General features: G+C 47.8%; 1 protein-coding gene across 11 annotated transcripts in view; it reads right to left on the bottom strand.

The window, feature by feature from the left end:
* ADARB1 (adenosine deaminase RNA specific B1) overlaps positions 1-17,155 on the bottom strand; it is a 148,088-nt gene that overhangs the window by 79,985 nt on the left and 50,948 nt on the right. For 3 of the 11 annotated variants that reach the window (XM_032276723.1, XM_032276722.1, XM_032276721.1), the window contains one exon: positions 14,361-14,534. The exons of 2 other annotated variants lie outside the window; for them this stretch is intronic. Coding sequence is in view for 3 of the 9 variants with exons in the window: in XM_032276716.1 (XP_032132607.1) it covers positions 14,361-14,598 (238 nt within the window). In the remaining 6 variants the exon portion in view is untranslated. Of the gene's footprint in view, positions 1-6,545; positions 9,242-14,360; positions 17,044-17,155 lie in introns of those variants that run through there. 6 more of the 11 variants (XM_032276727.1, XR_004268558.1, XM_032276716.1 and 3 more) reach the window with 6 other exon arrangements.

Here is a 17,155-nt window from a genome sequence, read left to right on the forward strand (position 1 = left end):
AAAAAGAGACAACTACTAATAGGTGTCATAAAAGATTAAATGCCATCAAGTGTCAGGGGACAGCAGTGGCTGCTATCCTACGAAGATGGCTGCATGTGGGAGGGCAGCAGTGGCTTTTCCATTTTGGAAGACTGTAACAAAGGTGAGGAAGCTGGCCGCGGGGCAACTGGGAGGAGTGTTCTGGAAGGGAAGATGGAAGGCTCTAGGTAGCAGCAGCACCTGAAACTGCCCAAGAAAAGCCAGGCAGCCAGAGTGACAGCAACACAGTTAAGAGAGAATGGGAGGAGATGGAGGTCCCAGCGGCTCTGCACATGGGGCCTCCTGGGCCGCAGTGAGGACATGGCAGTCATTTGGTGGCAGGAGACTGTGGCAGTGTCTTGACCAGGGGCTTTGATCTAGCTCTGACCTAGTTTTAGAAGTCTGGCCAGAGTAGAGGTCAGGTACACAGGAGATGCTTTCTGAAGGCACTGCCCACTGACCTCCTGGCTGCGGTGTGGGATGGAAGAGAAAGGACGAGCTGCCTCCAGTCTGAGAGTCTGGAAGGAAGGAGCTGCTGAGATGGGGAGATAATGGCAAGAGCAAGGAATCAGAATTTGGGTGTTTGAAGTTGTAGATGCCTGTGGAGGCCTGAGAGAAGATGCTACTGGACTTGGTGAGGTCTGGAGAGCTGGAGGAAAATGTGAGCTGGAGACACAGGTGTGGGGCTCACCTGCACAGGTGAGGCTGGGTGCAATTCCCAAGTGAGGAGCATAGTGCCAGAAGGTTAGGAGAGGAAGAATCAGGGAGCCAGGAGAGCACCTGCCGAAGCAGAGGGCACAGGAAAAGTTGGCTGAGTGATGGCCACTTGTCAATCACCACACACACATTTGCTCATTTCAATGCTATCAAATCTCAGTCAAGGAGACTGAAGTTTGTGAGCAGCGGCCTGGACATGGCTGCTGTTTGCTTTACAGCCATCACAGCTGCCTCTGAGCTTTGGCCTTTGCAGTGGAGCTGTACAGTTTACAGCCTGAGCAGCTGTGTAGCATGGCCATGGTATCAGCAAAGCGGTAACCTGCAGAGTCATGAGCTGGTCCCAGTTCAAAGCCCTGCTCCCTCTTCTATTAGCCAAGGGCCTTAGGCAATTTCTTACCTTCTGGACTCCTGATTCCCCCCCTCTGTAAAACACATGATGGAGCCAGTACACACCCTTGGGTTCACGGGAGGACCATGTGAGGATGCTACTCAGGCTGCAGCAGCTGTGCCCCCACTAAGCAGATCCCACACGGCTGCCACCACCTCATGGAGAGGAGCCTGGCAGCCAGCTGGGCAAGTCACAGCCCAAGGTCGCATGCTGGCCATATGCTAGGACCCACTCAGAACCCAGAGCTCTCCAACCTGGGGACCACACTCTTTGCCCTGCTACAATACTGCCCAATTAAAGAAAAAACACAACTACTTGAGTTTATTTTCTCAATTAAGACTCCTTACAATATTAAGTCAAATAACATACACATATTCCTTTAAATTAACACATTGCTGTTTTCTAAATTAGAATGGTTTCAAACAGAATAGACTAAGTATAACTTTCAGTCTACTTGCAACCTTCCTCCACTTCTTCAAACAAATGAATTCAATTATGCTTTTGCCATGGGCTTTAAAGATGACTTTATCAGGCAACTTAGGGATAAAAATAAAAGTCTATACTTCTCAAATGAGTATAGCAGGTGTTTGATTTGAAAAACAAACAACATAAAGAAGGCCAGGGCCAAAAAAAGGAGACGCTTGAATTGAGGGACCTTCATTAGCTGCAGCAGCAAAATGTGACCTAAAGCAAGCAAACAGCCACAGACAGTGACCAAGGGTAGCTCAGGTAACCCAGGGGTAGATAAGGTGACCCAGAGTGGCCAAGGTGACCCAGGGGTGGCTAGGAGACCCAGAGGTGGCTACAGTGGCCCAGGAGTGGCTAAGGTGACCTGCAAACAGCTAAGATGACCACGAGTGACTAAGGTGAGAAGGTGGCTAAGGTGACCCTGGGGTGACTAAGATGACTCACAGATGGCTGAGGTAACCCACAGGTGGCTAAAGTGGTCCCGGGATGGCCAAGGTGACCCTGTGGTGGCTAACATGGCCCTGGGGTGGCTGAAGGGACCTACGGATGGTTAAGGTAGCTCACAGGTAGCTCAGGAGGTACTATGCTAGCAGCAGATGACAACTCAAACCTGGGAGGCCTAGCACCCTTCAAGGACAGCTCCATTCCCATTTACAGACTCTGGGAAACCTTTCAAAAGATTCTTATGAGCTTTGAATATAAATTTGATATTAAACTGGGACATACATTGACAGGTATTTCTTTAAAGATTCTGGGGCATTATTTAAAAGCAATGCTTTCTATAACTGGCTATTAAAAATAAAACAGAATGCCAATCTTTTGAAATATACTCTGTAAATCTGTCACTACATATTTAGATCATGACAGTATAGGCTAATTGTTTGCATTTTGTCATAATTATTACCTATTTGGAATATTAAGCTTAAAACAACAGAATCATAAAATTATGTTCCACAAAGACAATACAAGCAAAGTAACAACTTTTTTTTTGAGACAGGGTCTCTCTCTGTTGCCCAGGCTGGAGTGCAGTGGCATGATATTGGCTCATTGCCACCTCTGTTTTTGAGATTAAGCGATTCCCCCACCTCAGCCTCTTGAGTAGCTGGGACTACAGGCGTGCACCACTATGCCTGGCTAATTTATTTTTACTGTTTTTTTTTTTGTAGAGACAGGGTTTCTCCATGTTTCCCAGGCTGGTCTCAAACTCCTGGGTTTAAGCAATCCTCCTGTCTCAGCCTCCGAAGGTTCTGGGATTACAGGCTTGAGCCACCACACCCAGCCACGATTTTTTGAATTGCAAGAGATGTGCAAAACTTCTCATGCCACAACACAGTAAGCCCCTCCCACAGACCTAATTTATTATATCAAATTTATTAATCACTTGATAAAATTTTATTTATAATTCAGATCATTCACTGAATTAAACCAGCTCTAAGTATTCCATATCATTGCCTCATTGGTCCTCTAAATGGTAAAAATAAAGCCAGGGAACATAAAGTTTTCTAAAGGAAACTGGCTTCTGGACTTGAATTGGGAATGCACGTGCACACGCACACGCACACGCACACGCACACACATGCACACATGGTGTGAAGGCAGGAGGTTTGTCTTGGTGGCCACCGCTCTGAATGCCACTGAGCCACTGAGCCTCCTCCACCGAGTCTTAGAAGCGGCCCTACAGCACCATCTGCTGTTCTGTGGAGGTCACTTGACACTCCACGCCAGAGCAATCAAGCCAGGAGCTGCCCAGAAGCTACCAGGTGTGGGCTGCCAGGGGCCAGCCTGCACCTCATGGCCTGGTCTGGGTGGTCTGCTGAATACAAACCATCTGACAGGACATCAACCAGATAGAAAACTCTTTGGGGTAAGGAGAATGTTCTCTACCCTGATTGCTTAGTGGTGTGGGACTGGCATACATTTGTCAGGATATATCAGAGAGCACACTTTATAAGAATGATTTTTGGCCAGGTCAAGGCAGATGGATTGCCTGAGGTCAGGAGTTCGAGACCAGCCTGGCCAACATGGCAAAACCCCGTCTCTACTAAAAATACCAAAATTAGCTGGGCGTGGTGGCAGGAGCCTGTAATCGCAGCTACTTGGGAGGCTGAGGCAGGAGAATCACTTGAACCCAGGAGGCAGAAGTTGCAGTGAGCCAAGATTGTGCCATTGCACTCCAGCCTAGGCAACAAGAGCGAAACTCTGTCTCAAAAAAAAAAAAAAAAAAAAAAAGATTTTTATTGTCTGTACATTTTACTTCAGTAAATCCAGTTTTAAAAAAATCAGAAATCCCAGAAAAAAAACAAATTCTATAAGAAAGTTAAGTCTGGCCAGGCGCAGCGGCTCATGCCTATAATCCCAGCACTTTGGGAGGCCGAGGTGGGTGGATCACGAGGTCAAGAGATCAAGACCATCCTGGCCAACATGGTGAAACCCCATCTCTACTAAAAATACAAAAAAAAAAAAAATTAGCTGGGCATGGTGGTTTGTGCCTGTAGTCTCAGCTACTCCGGAGGCTGAGGCAGGAGAATTGCTTGAACCCGGGAGGCGGACGTTGTGGTGAGCCGAGATCGCGCCACTGCACTCCAGCCTGGGTGACAAGAGTGAAATACCATCTCAAAAAAAAAAAAAAAAAAAAAAAGTTAAGTCTAGATTTGAAATAAAATAGAAAATATATGTATTTTAAGAAGAATGAATTAAATGGGTTCCAAGAAACAGAATGAATAAGCTGGAAAGGGCTGGAGACAGTGTAAGAGAGGCAGTGGTCCCTCTCAACAAGACGACACAGAGAGGCAGAAGTGCTGGTGCTCAGGGACATGAGGGCACATGGTCCCACACTATCACTCACCGCGCTCGCCACACCTGACAGGCCCCTTCCCTGCCCCACACGACAGAGAAGGAAGCTGAGCAGGGGAGTCGAGGCCCTTGCTCGACCGCTGGATCCAAACTCAACTCCACTCCCCACTCTGCTCTACCACTCCGTGCCAGACAAGAATGCAGGAAAAAAGAGAAAATGGAACTAAAAAATCAGGGAAATCAGGAAAAAGAAGAAATGGAACAAAAAAATCAAGTATACCAAATCCAAGTATAAAGCAAATTAAACCGTGGTATGACTTTCGGCAGTTATCATAATAACATAAGCACCATTATGAATTTGGAACTGTGATTGAAGTAAGGTTATAGAACAGAAAAAGTGTTCTCCTTTGGTAACATGGAAGACAAACTAGGCTGGGCGCGGTAACTCACACCTGTAATCCCAGCACAGTGGGAGGCTGAGGCAGGTGGATCACCTGAGCCCAGGAGTTCAAGACCAGCCTGGGCAATACCGCAAAACCTCGTCTCTACAAAAACTAGCTGGGCATGGTGGCATGTGCCTGTAGTCTCAGCTACTAGGGAGGCTGAGGCAGGAGAACTGCTTGAACCCAGGAGGCAGAGGCTGCAGTGAGCCAAGATCATGCCACTGCACTCCAGCCTAGGTGACAGAGCGAGAAGACAACAACAAACTGACAGAGGTCAAACTGACACCACTGAGAGATGAGGGCCAGGTGAGTGCTTCTGCTGCCTCCCACACAGGAAACTGAGATGCTGAGAGGCCACCCAGCCTCCACAGGCCACAGCATGTGGGCCACTCACAGTCTCTAGGATGACAAGCAGAGAGGCATGGCTGCAAGCTTGGTCAGCTGACCCAGAGCTCATCCTCAAGACCTTTTCCCCTGCCCCTCTACCAGGGGTACCACAAGAATGAAAGGCTCATTTTCTCAGTCTCTTTTGTGACTACAGCTGGCCACAAAACACAATTCCGGTCAAGGAAAAAGACACAGCTCTGGCCAAGTGAAAATATGCTGAGGGCTTCCGCAATGCCTCTGACAAAAGGAACAGACAAGAGCTGCACTGCCTGCTTCTTCTGTTGTTCTTGCCTTAAACACACATGTGATGTCTAGAGCTGCTGCTGCTGTGCTACACCGATACTCAACTAGAGTCCTGACACGGCCGAACTCTGAACTCGTTCTAGCAAACTCCTACCTCTGGATTACTTATAACATAGTAAGTACAGGTATACATCCAAGGTGTGTGAGATACTGAAAGTCATGCTGTGACTTTCACCTGGAATCAGTCCTAAATGATACAGGAAAAGAAGGCTGCAGAAAAGTCAGTGAGTTAAATCCTCCTCCACATGAACTAACACTACACAGATAATGTCTAAAGTTCATCAATCAGACAACAGCAAATGCAGGATGCAGCCCTTTCTCTTGGTTAAACCTGCTATGTTGCATCTCTGTCACTTATAGCCAATCCTAATACTAATTAATACAGAAATGCAAACATCTAAAATGCAGTTTTAAAAAATCAGTGATGCTCCTGAGGAGGGCAAGGAGTAGACACTATTGCTTCTCATCAAAAGCCCATCTAAGTTTGAGGCCATCACTTAGAAAGAAATTGAAATTAAGCATAGGTCTGGTCTTTTCCTGCCCCCAGCAGGCCCAGCCTCTCCCCACCCTATTCACACTCTCGGGCCCACCAGGCTTCTGGGGTCACCTTCTCAGCCCCTCCTGCCTGGGGTGCCCTCCTCCCACACCATATGCCTAGAAAAGACATCCAGCTTTCCAGTCTTGGTGCAACCCCTACATCCATAACTTCTCCTACCCCGCCTCCTTGGCATACCTCCTTCTGTGTTGACGTTCCTCACAGTGCCATCAAAGCCTTCCTCCCCTCCACACCCACCAGGCCATTTGCACATAGCGGGCAGAAACTGCACCTGAACCCTCAGTGTCTCAGTCAGAGGCAAGGCAGAGGCAGAGGCCGAGCTCCATCACTGAACGAAGACATCCTCACTCTGTCCTCTGAAGAGACTTGGAATGTTTTATTTTAAATTGGGTTGATGGGCCTTGACTCATCCGGGGACAGCTGGTCATTAAAGCATGAAGCTCCTGCCACACCCAGAGGGCCACCCACGTACCCTCAGACCAAGGAAGGGCGGCCAGGGGCCAGGAATGGTCAAGAGCCCCCAGGCATGGCTACGGCGTGGATTAAGAAGGGGGTCAGAAGTCTTCAGTTCCAGAACGCTCCGCACATCAGGATCACAAGGGGTGGCAGGCTGGAACCTCAGCTATACTTCCCCTTACAGGAGGGAATCTGTCCACAAGAGGGAGCTGCTGTGCCACTACGAATCCCTTCATGCAGAAAAAGCCTTTGGGAAATACTGAACAGAAGTAAATTCAGACTGTGCCCTGGACCCTGTGGACACCAGCCGGGGACAGCCTTCTCCCCGCAGGGTGCACACCAAGCAACCTGGCAGAGAGCAGCTGGGTGTCTCCTCTGGGTGCGGGAGCACCCCTGCTCTCACAGCGGCCGCTGCCTGGCAGGGCAGGTCTTCTGTTCTCCACCCTCCACCAGCTGTCACCATAGGGCTGGTCTGCCCCCACGTTTGTCCCCAGGCCTCGGTCAGTGCCTGCCCACGGGGGCTCAGTCCATGTCTGTTGTTAAAGGAATGACTCTCTCTTGAGCACTGCTACAGGTTCTGAATTGCAAACTGTGATGCCAGCTGTAGCAAACACCACGACTCCACAGCCCGCTTTACCAGCAGCAGTTCCATTTATTTGCAACACTTGATGTTATTGTCCCTAAATCTGGTGTACCTGTAGTTTTTCCCTGTCATCTCGGCTTAGGCAAAGGACCCAGGTCTGAGGAAGAAGAGTGTTAAGGGTCTACATGTTTTTAAGAGCAGGGTCTCCCGCCCATGATGCAGAGCTTGCTGGAAGACTGGAAGGCCTGCCCTGCTGTCACTCATTCCCGCATGAGGGCACCTGACAGGAGGCCAGAATCAGAGCTCAGAGACCGGTGGACTTTTCCTAAGAGAGCGAGTCCTCAAGGCAGCTGGCCACCAAGCAGGGGAGGGAGTCCATTGTCCCCACTCCTTCCCTTAGCTTTACTCCCTCCCTCCAGTCCTTCTGATCCCTCCCACTCCCATGGGCCCAGGGCCACCACAGGATGAACACAGGCACGAATGACTCACATTGTGTCCCTGCTCTGATGCTGCCTAGTCCCATGGCTGCTGGTGGCCTCTAAAATTACAAGGGTCTTTGAAAAGGGCTGTGCATGGTCAGATTTTCAGGACAGCACTCAGCTTCACCCACCCCCATCACAGAGGACTCATCTGGGAGGGTGAGGGGGGGCACAGCCTCCATCAGGCCCACCCGAAGTCCAGGACCACAGCACCCACAGAGGGCCCTCTTGACTGTGGCCACACCTTTCTGCTGACATTCTACACTCAGCATGTTTTTTTCCAATTTCTCTAATACATCTCAAAATGTGGATAGCAGGCTTGTCAGTTTTAGAAAGCCTTTCTCGTACTCTGCCTTCATCTTCTGAGGCCTCTCTTTGCTTCTCAACCTAAATTAGGTACTGTCTCTTCCAGTATTTCTGCTTCATTAGGGGCTACTCTGTCCACCTACCACTCATGGTTCTGAGGTAACCAACTCAGGACCCCATGTCTATGTGCACTGACTGACAGGCTGGCATCACACAGTGGTCCTACTGAAAGCAGCAATCTGGTCTTTTCCTCTTAAATCACTGGGTCCTCTGAGATTACCTGGAAGACTGGAGATTTTCTCTGCCTGTTTATGGTTTTAAGTGCCCTCAGTATGCACCCACACTAAGGGGTGCTAAGAAGATGCAGACAGCTGGCAGTGGTTGTCACTCTGGTAGGCCAGTAAGCACACAGTGTGGAGGCCTCTGCTGAGGAACAGGGAGGAGGGCTCTCTCTGCCCTGTGGGTTTGGGTGGAAACAAAGCATTTTGGGATCTGGAAATCCTACCCAGCACATAGACTTCCTTGAGACCTTCCAATTGCAGAGTCAGCAGAATTGGCAACCCAGATGAGGTCCCGCCAGCAAGTGAGCCCCTTAGAGCAGGTCTGTCCCTTTCCATAAACCTTAGGCTGTGCAGGCCATATATGGTCTCCGTTGCAGATTCTTCCTGTTTTGTTTTATAACTCCTTAAAAATGTAAAAACCATTCCTAGCTTTCAGGTTGCAGAATCTGCTCACAGGCCACAGCCTGCCAGTCCCTGCCCCAGGAGATCCACCTGGGAATCTGCAGAGGCGGCTCTGCCCACGTGGCAGGGGACTTACCCTCCTGTCAGCAGTAGCCAGGGCTGTGGTACTGGGTGCCCCTGACTTCGACTGCTGTCACCCACTGACCTGGACAACAAGGCGTCTTCATCCTCGGGATCTTCATCATGGGCCTGGCCTTAGGAGGTCCTCAATGCTCACTGGATGAATAAGCATGAGCTCATTGCCATTTCAATTTCATCTTTTGTTAAAAAAAAAAAAATCTATGCAAGTCTTTTGTCCCAAATTCCACCGTACTGCCTTGTCCACAAGGATATGTAGGATTCTTCATGTACTGTGGAACCTGAACACTAAGCCAGGCCTCTGTCAGGCACACACCCCTGCTGGGCGCACACACCCATGTCAGACACATACACCCCTGCCAGGTGCACATACCCATGTCAGACACACACACCCCTGCCAGGTGCGCACACCCATGTCAGACACATACACCCCTGCCAGGCACGCACACCTATGTCAGACACATACACCCGTCAGGCTCACACACCCCTGCTGGGCGCACATACCCATGTCAGACACATACACCCCTGCCAGGTGCACACACCCATGTCAGACACACACACCCCTGCCAGGAGCACACATCCACGTCAGACACATACACCCATCAGGCTCACACACCCCTGCCGGGTGCACATACCCATGTCAGACACACACACCCTGGTTGCACATACCTCTGTTGGGTACACACACCCTGGGCGCACATACCTATGTGAGACACACTCCTGTCAGGTGCACACACCACTGTTAGGCACACACCTCTTTCAGGTACACACAGGTGTGACATATTATTTTCTCAGTCAGTGTAGTGTTAGCATCCTGCTCCTGGGGTACACACCTTGTACACTCCCCTGCCCTTGCAGGTGGGAGGAGTTGTGAATATGATGGGATATAGTGTTACATAAGGTAAAGGTGAAGGGATGTCAGACATCTCATCAGGTGACTGAGTTCATCAAAAGGGAGATTTTCCTGAGTGGGTCCAGCCTGATCAGGTAAAGCCCTGAAAGACAGGATAAGTCAGTAAGGAAAGGAAGAGGGGAGACCCTTGCCTATACACCTTGAGAGGCAAACTGCCATGCTGTGGAGAGGACCACAGGGCAGGGGTTATGGGCAGACTCCAGGAGCCAAGCCCCACAGGCCTATGGCCACAAGGAACTGAGCTCTGCCAAGAGCTAGTGGGCTTGTTAGAGGACCCTTAGTCAGATGCGCCGGCAGCCCCTGCACGACAGAAAATGAATGCACAGGCACCTTCACTACTGACACTACAAGGAACAGAACCGGGCTCAGGCTGCTGAACATAACCTGATACCCCTTCAACAACTGTCCGACTCCACCAGGGGAATGAGCTGGGCTCCCAGGGGCTTTGAGCCAGGAAGCACATGACTATGACAACTGACTGATGAGCCACAAGCCAGCAGACAGGAAGTAAGACTTGAGGAGCTGGCAGGGAAATGCAGATTGTGACTTTGGAATATTGCTGGTATTCTCTTTAATGTTGTATTTACTAATGTGTGCACAAGGAAGCCCCTTCTCTTTCTCTTCATCTATCTCTAGCCATAAATTCAGTAGACTGCTTTCAAAGCTGCAATGTAACAGTGCTCCTGAACTTTCAGAATTGAGGAACACTCACACCAAGACGCTTTACTCTTCCTGACAATGTAGTTTATTGCATAGGTTCAGTAAGAATGTGTCCTCCTTTTACTTGGATATAACTGGGGAAAAAAAATGTGCCACCAACCCCACATCTGAATTGTCACATCTCCTAAGCCATCCACAGGAAGGATCCTTGCCCAGTGGAGCCAATGTCCATCCAGCCCTCACAAGGGAGCAGGCCTGTCCCCTATTCTGTACCTTACAGGGGCACAGAAAATTGCAAGGGCCTCAAGTTAAAGAAGTTCATAAACATTCCTAAAGACTCTGGGCAAAACCTGGTGTGGAAACATTTCTTTGGTTTGGCTTCATAGTTCCAGAGTAGAAGAACAAATAAACGCAATCTTAAAACTCTCTGGAATGACAGAGGCTACTGGAAAAGCCATATTTTCCCCACAAAGCTTTGGACAGAAATGAATCCTCTGACCTGGCCAGCTGCTCTCCCTCCGCTGACCTTACAGTGGGACGCCATGCGCCTGAGCGCCCTTAAGCTGATGCAAATCAGTCAGGCCAAACACCACACAGATAGCTTCCTGGTGCAGGGGCTTGTGCCAGAAAAGCACGTTCTGAGAGACTTCTTGTTCTTAGCCAAATTTTTACTTTATGTCAGTAATATTCTGGAATATTTAGGTACTAAAGCATCACCTTTGCTCAATTGGTTATTTTAGTCAATAAATTACTTTGAAGGAAGAAAAATGTCCACTTTTTGTCACAATATCTGAGGATGCAGAATTAGTGCCCTTAAATAATGTGCTTCATTCGAAGGCCCTCAGTGGATTGACAATCCACCCAGACTGCCCATCTCCAGGACCTCCGTGCAGAGAAGAGCCCTACAGAGGCTCATGGAGCTCCTCACCAGGACACCACCAGGCACCAGGACAGAGGTCAGTGATGGCTCCCTCCTTCTGGCCCCAAGAGCTCTCCTGAAAAGCGCCTAAAGACACGGCTGCTTCTTGGCACTGGGCTCCATGCCGCTCCTCACTACTCCTTTCAGTCAAGGCTTCAAGAGAACTCTAGTTCTTGAACAGTCGATCAGGCAGCCACACTGTGCACAGAGCAGGAGGTGGCAGCGATGCCTGGTGGTAGCCACAGGAAGCAACATGAGAAGTGGCTTAGGCATCACAGTGATATGGACAATCCTAAGCCCCCTGGAGGGAGCAGCACCATCCCAGAAACAAAAAACTGTCCTGCCCATAAGGACTTCAATGCAGGTGGAAAGGCTGTTCATAATTGTCTAAGCCCAGACCCAGCTGAGTTTTGGATTCACATAATGCATTTTTCTACACTTTTAGTATACACTCAATGTTCCAAAAATACAGAGACTATCTAGAGATAGGGAAGACTGAATGCTGCTTCCTTCAGGGCTGACCATTTTAGAAAGTAATACCACCCAGCTCCACTGCGTATGGTTGTCAGGCCACGAGCTCGGTACCCCATATCTGCCTGCACTGACAACCCCATACCACTCAGTGGTTTGAGTGAAAGCAGGAGTGCCTGTGTTCACACAGTGGCATAGAAAAACATTTTATTATGTATTTTCAATTTCTCTTTAGATAACACTTGGGCATGATACTGCTATAATTACATAAGGTAATACCTTCTATGAGCTTCATTTTAAAATAAAAAGATCAGCTAATAAATATTTGTTAAGAAAACAAGATGTGGTGTGTGGTGGCAATGAGAAAGACTGAGAAAGCCTTCCAAGTTTAGATAAGAGTCAAGGTTTCCTGAAGCCCTTCTCAGCAATTCCCTTTGAGCAGCGGAATTATTATAGGAATTCTATCTATGTATCCCTCCGAGATGTTCCAGCCTCAGAAGATAATCTCATGTATAAAAGACACAAGAAGTAACTTCAGTCTTTTCAAGGAAAAAGAAAGGCAAAAACAGTGAGACTGTCTGAAACTAAAAATAATGCCCACACCTACAGTGAACGTGTGGCTACACTGCACAGACAACAGTAACGCAGGAGCCAAGAGGGAGGCTCAGAGAGAATCCGATGGTGCAGTGAGACCGTGGACGGCCGTGCTTCCAAAGATTTTTCAGCCAAAATCTTTCATGTTTATTTATTTTTATTTAAATCACCATGAAGAGGGAAAAGAATAACACACCAAACTGTTTGCTGTCGAAATTAGCTCTTATTTTATGAAAGAAAGGAAAGACATGATTTCTATCCTGCAGCTAACATTTAGTAACACAGAATCAGGAGGAGGAGATGTGACTCATCATGTCGTAATATTTTATAATTTCCAGCTCTTTAGTTTTGCTTTCTCAGCACATGCTTTAGATATCTCCTTCTGGCCTGATTATATTTCTATGCTTTTAAGAACAATTTATTGGTACAAAGAATTATAAATAATTCATTTTTCTAGTATACAGTTACATTATATAAAAATACTTGCTATTTCACATATATAGCATAATTAATGCAATGCTTTCCTCTATGGCATGTTAAAAATAGGTAGTCATAAATTAACACTTAACTTGGCAATATTAAATCACAATGTCTCTTTCAGACTCATTCCAACTCTGGGATTCTCATTCTTTCAATAACCTCTGGTTACAGAGAAGCTGATTTCCTATCACTAATTAAGTTAAAAGAAGCGTTATGGCTGAAAATAAAATTCTGTCCCACTGGCACAAGCCAAGATAAAGGTGACTTGATTTTGACCTGCCCATACTTGGACTGCCTGTGTACCCTCCCCTCCCCCTGCCAAAAAAAGCATCGGTTGAAGCTAAACCACCTTTAAAGGTCTTACTGGGGAACCAGTTATCTGAAATTCCTGACATTTACAGACAGAAATGGCAAGTCGGGCCTTTGCTGGCACAAACTCAAAACCCACTAGTCAGATATGGGCATGTCTCTACTCCCCAAAGACGGTGTCCCCCGTAGGCTCCCAGCCACTCCCATCCATCCAAACTCATGCCCTGGTGATTGCCCCCTCCTCACGGCTCTGCATGCCATCCAGAACTCCCAGGTAGGAGCATGGCCATCCCCTCCCTCCATGTCCAGTGAGTGGCTCACAGGAGAGCGGCCAAGCGAGCTCCTAGTCCCTGCCATGCCCAGAAGGCATCTGAGACCCAGTGGGTGCTCGTCAATATCCACAGAGCAAATGAATACAGGAGCACATCTGTGTTCTTCAATCCTGCAGTGGCCCTCTGACACTTTCTCCTTCCCCTAACCTCATCTGAACCCATGAAAAAGCTTCCTTGGAAATGTACAACTGGATTTTCTTGAGTTAGTCACTCAGCTGGTTATAAGTAAATTAACCTGACACCATACTAACATTACTGGGATCTTAGTATTTGACTCAGCTTCTCTCAAAAGCAGACACTGAATCATGGGATAGTCACTAAAAATAAGTACTATAGAAATTTTCTTTTTTTTTGAGATAGAGTCTCACTCTGTCACCCAGGCTGGAGTACAATGGCGCAACCTATCTCACTGCAGCCTCCGCTCCCTGGGTTCCAGAGATTCTCCTGCCTCAGTCTCCCGAGGCTGGGACTACAGGTGTGTACAACCATGCCTGGCTAATTTTTGTATTTTTGGTAGAGATGGGGTTTTGTCATCTTAGCCAGGCTGGTCTCGAGCTCTTGGCCTCAAGTGATCCACATGCCTTGCCTCTCAAAGTGCCAGGATTACAGGGAAATTTTCTTTTAATTACTTCTAAGAAAATAATAATTGATGGTAAACGGCTTTCACCAAGTCTACTGCCTGGCATGAAGCACTGACTCAAGAAATGGTGTGATCCCAAAGAGGGTGGCAGGTGCCATATATGCCACTGGAGGGCAGCAGGTACCACCCCAGAAAGAGAAACAGGGTCTCATGAGTAATCTAAGGCTGCAGTAAGATTAGAAATACAACAGTAACAGATAATCTGTGCTGTTCAATAAAGCACCTTTCAAAGGCAAGCCAAAAGGCTGAATTAAGCAGTTTGCATCAAGAAAAAGGCATTTTTACCAGTTAGATTTTATCAGATCTTTGCAGGTTTTTACTTACCTTGAAATTTGTCTAGCTTTATGTCTGCTCCGATCCCAAGGCAGCTTCCTTCGGTGTGAGTGGAATGAGAGAATATCTTAGCAGCACTGAAGTAACCAGGACTCTGCAGGTGGCCAGCGTCAGTCTCCCTCAGTCGCTCCTTAAGCTCTCCATGCCAGCTTGAAAGGCTCCACTCTGTGTAACAGAGATTCAAGGACTTCACACTTGTTTCATTCAGTATCAAAAGCTTTTTCCCCATTTCAGAAGTAAACTCGATAACAATAAATAGTCTTCATTAAAAGTCTTCCTAAATACAAGTTTATTTTGAATGTATTCTTCCGAATCTGTAAAGGGGATCTGCACACTGGATGTCGTCTTCTTCCATCTGCCCGTAGCAGGGAGAGGCACTGTGACAGACGCAGCCAGATCACTGCCGCCCAACATACTGGCATCAGCCGTGCCAGGCCTCACGCTGAGGAGTGAAGTCTCAGGCAGAAGTACTCATGTAAAAAGTACTCAGATTTACTCATCTTTTTTACAATACGCACATGCCCCCTACGCATGCACACATGTGAATGTGAGTCCAGATACAGAGATGTACCATCCCTGCACTTGCTCTGCAGAGGTTTGGAAGCTACAGGCCACCTCTGCTTCTGGAGCAGAGGCTGTGAAGCAGTATCTCCATCTCGTTTCTGCTCTATGTGAAAACATTTTCTACCAGCAAGCCATTAGAGAAAATGTTTCTACATTCTAATATACGTATGAAACCTCAATATGGAGTATTAACATTTTCTTCTTGAAATGCAAATTGACATCAAAAAGAAGAAGTCTGCAATGGGTTTCTCCACTGCAGAGTTCCAAAGAAAAGTCTCTTGGAGCTGTTTCCAGGGATGAGTGGGTTTTGGAGTGGGAACCTGGAGGAAGGAGGTGAAGTGTGGAGGATGAGGTGCCTGTGAATGTGGCTCGGCTCCTGCTGTGCAGACTTGGCCAGGCCATCAGAGTGCGTTCCTGCTGCCCCAGTCACTGCTGCAGTCCTCAAAGGAGATTGGAGGCTACCTTCCAAACCTCCCACCTGTGACCAGCTGATACTCATCTAGAACATACAACAGCTCGTCTGCTAGGACAGGCCTAAGACACACAGAGAGACAGGCTCACCTGTGTCCTACACTGGCACTACCAAGACAAATGGGCTGTCACTGAAAATGCTCTATCAGCCTGGAATTACAGGTCACAGAGTCATCTTGTCCAGCACAAAGGATGTGAACCACATATCCAGAACTGTCCCCACTATCAATGATCCTCTCATCACCACACCAGATTTAAGCTCCCAAATCACCCTCTGCAGTGGTCCTAATCACCATGCCTGGGTGGAGAGCATCAAGTGTGAGAGTGCTGGCCTCTGACCTTCAGCACTGCCTCCTATCAATCAGAATCCAGCTCTGCCACAGCCTCTCCCCAGTGGGCAGAGTGAGGCCCCCGAGTGAGCATGAGTTGGGCAGGCTTCTCTGCAGATGGCATCAAGCCCCTCCCTCAATCCAAAGAGCCACAGAGAAATAAAATCCATTCTAGAAGCCTTACACACCAAAAAGACCACTGCCTAAACACAGAAAGAAAAAGACAGCAGAAAGGACATGAAACCAGGATTTACAGTACTGGGTTCTAGTGCCCACATCACATCCCACCAATTCTGCAAGCCTGGTCAAGAAATCTGACTTCCCTGGGCTGTCTGCAGGATGGGAAGCTGGATGGGAAGCCCAGCCTCTCTGGGGAGGGAGCAGGTGATATGTGGGATGGATTTTGGAAGTTGCAAAGTCTAAACATCAAGTATTAGAATGGTTGCCTCTAATCTGAGTATATTCATACCAACTGAGGTAAAACTGCCATACTTGCCGGGGGATTGCAAGGGGTTTCAGTAAAAGCATCACTTCCAGGAAAGAGGGGTCCAGGCCACCACCCTAGACTGCAGCCTCAAAGCCGAGTGACTGGAACAGTGACTCAGCCCCTTCCAGGCCTGCTCCTATGAGGACAGGATGAGGACGCAAGGAACACCCGCTGCAGATGATGCTGTGAGGATTAAATGGAGGAACAGATGTAGAGTGCTTGGTCCCATGACTAAGATCACAGCAGGATTGCAATAAAAGATGGTCAAAGACACAGGAGTCTTTTTGTCATGGAGGGAGTGGAGAGGAACAGGTGACAGACAGCAGACAGTGTCCGAAAAAACAAAACAGTAGAGAGATGGAAGATCTGCACTACAATTAACAAGGGGCACGGCAGCCACACATAAGACACTCCTAACAGTGCATCATACATCAGCTCCTCAAGGACACATGTGCCACTTCTAAAAATAGAACATACCCCAGCCATAAAGAAAATCTCAACATATTTCAAGTGGCTGAAATCAGACAGAGCTCATCTTCTGACCATAACACAATGAGCCTAGAAATTAATAGCCCAAGTGTAACTAGAAAGTCCCCATACATTTGAGAGTTAAGCAATACACTTCCAAATAATGCATAGACAAAATAATCACAGCAGAAAACAGAAAATATTTAGAATTTAAAACCAGAAAAGATTATGTATGGAACTGTGTGGCACACAGATAAAGCAGTACATCAGAGGGAAATGTATAGCTCAGTGCTCAAACTAGAATAGGAGTAAAAAAATTAGGCTGGGCGTGGTGGCTTATGCCTGTAATCTCACCACTTTGGGAGGCCGAGGTGGGCAGAGCACGAGGTCAAGAAATAGAGACCATCCTAGTCAACAAGGTGAAACCCTGTCTCTACTAAAAATACAAAAATTAGCTGGGTGTGGTG

The sequence above is a fragment of the Sapajus apella genome, unplaced genomic scaffold, assembly GCF_009761245.1.
Source record: "Sapajus apella isolate SASKATOON/1434 unplaced genomic scaffold, GSC_monkey_1.0 scaffold8, whole genome shotgun sequence".
In the NCBI taxonomy this organism is placed as follows: Eukaryota; Metazoa; Chordata; class Mammalia; order Primates; family Cebidae; genus Sapajus; species Sapajus apella.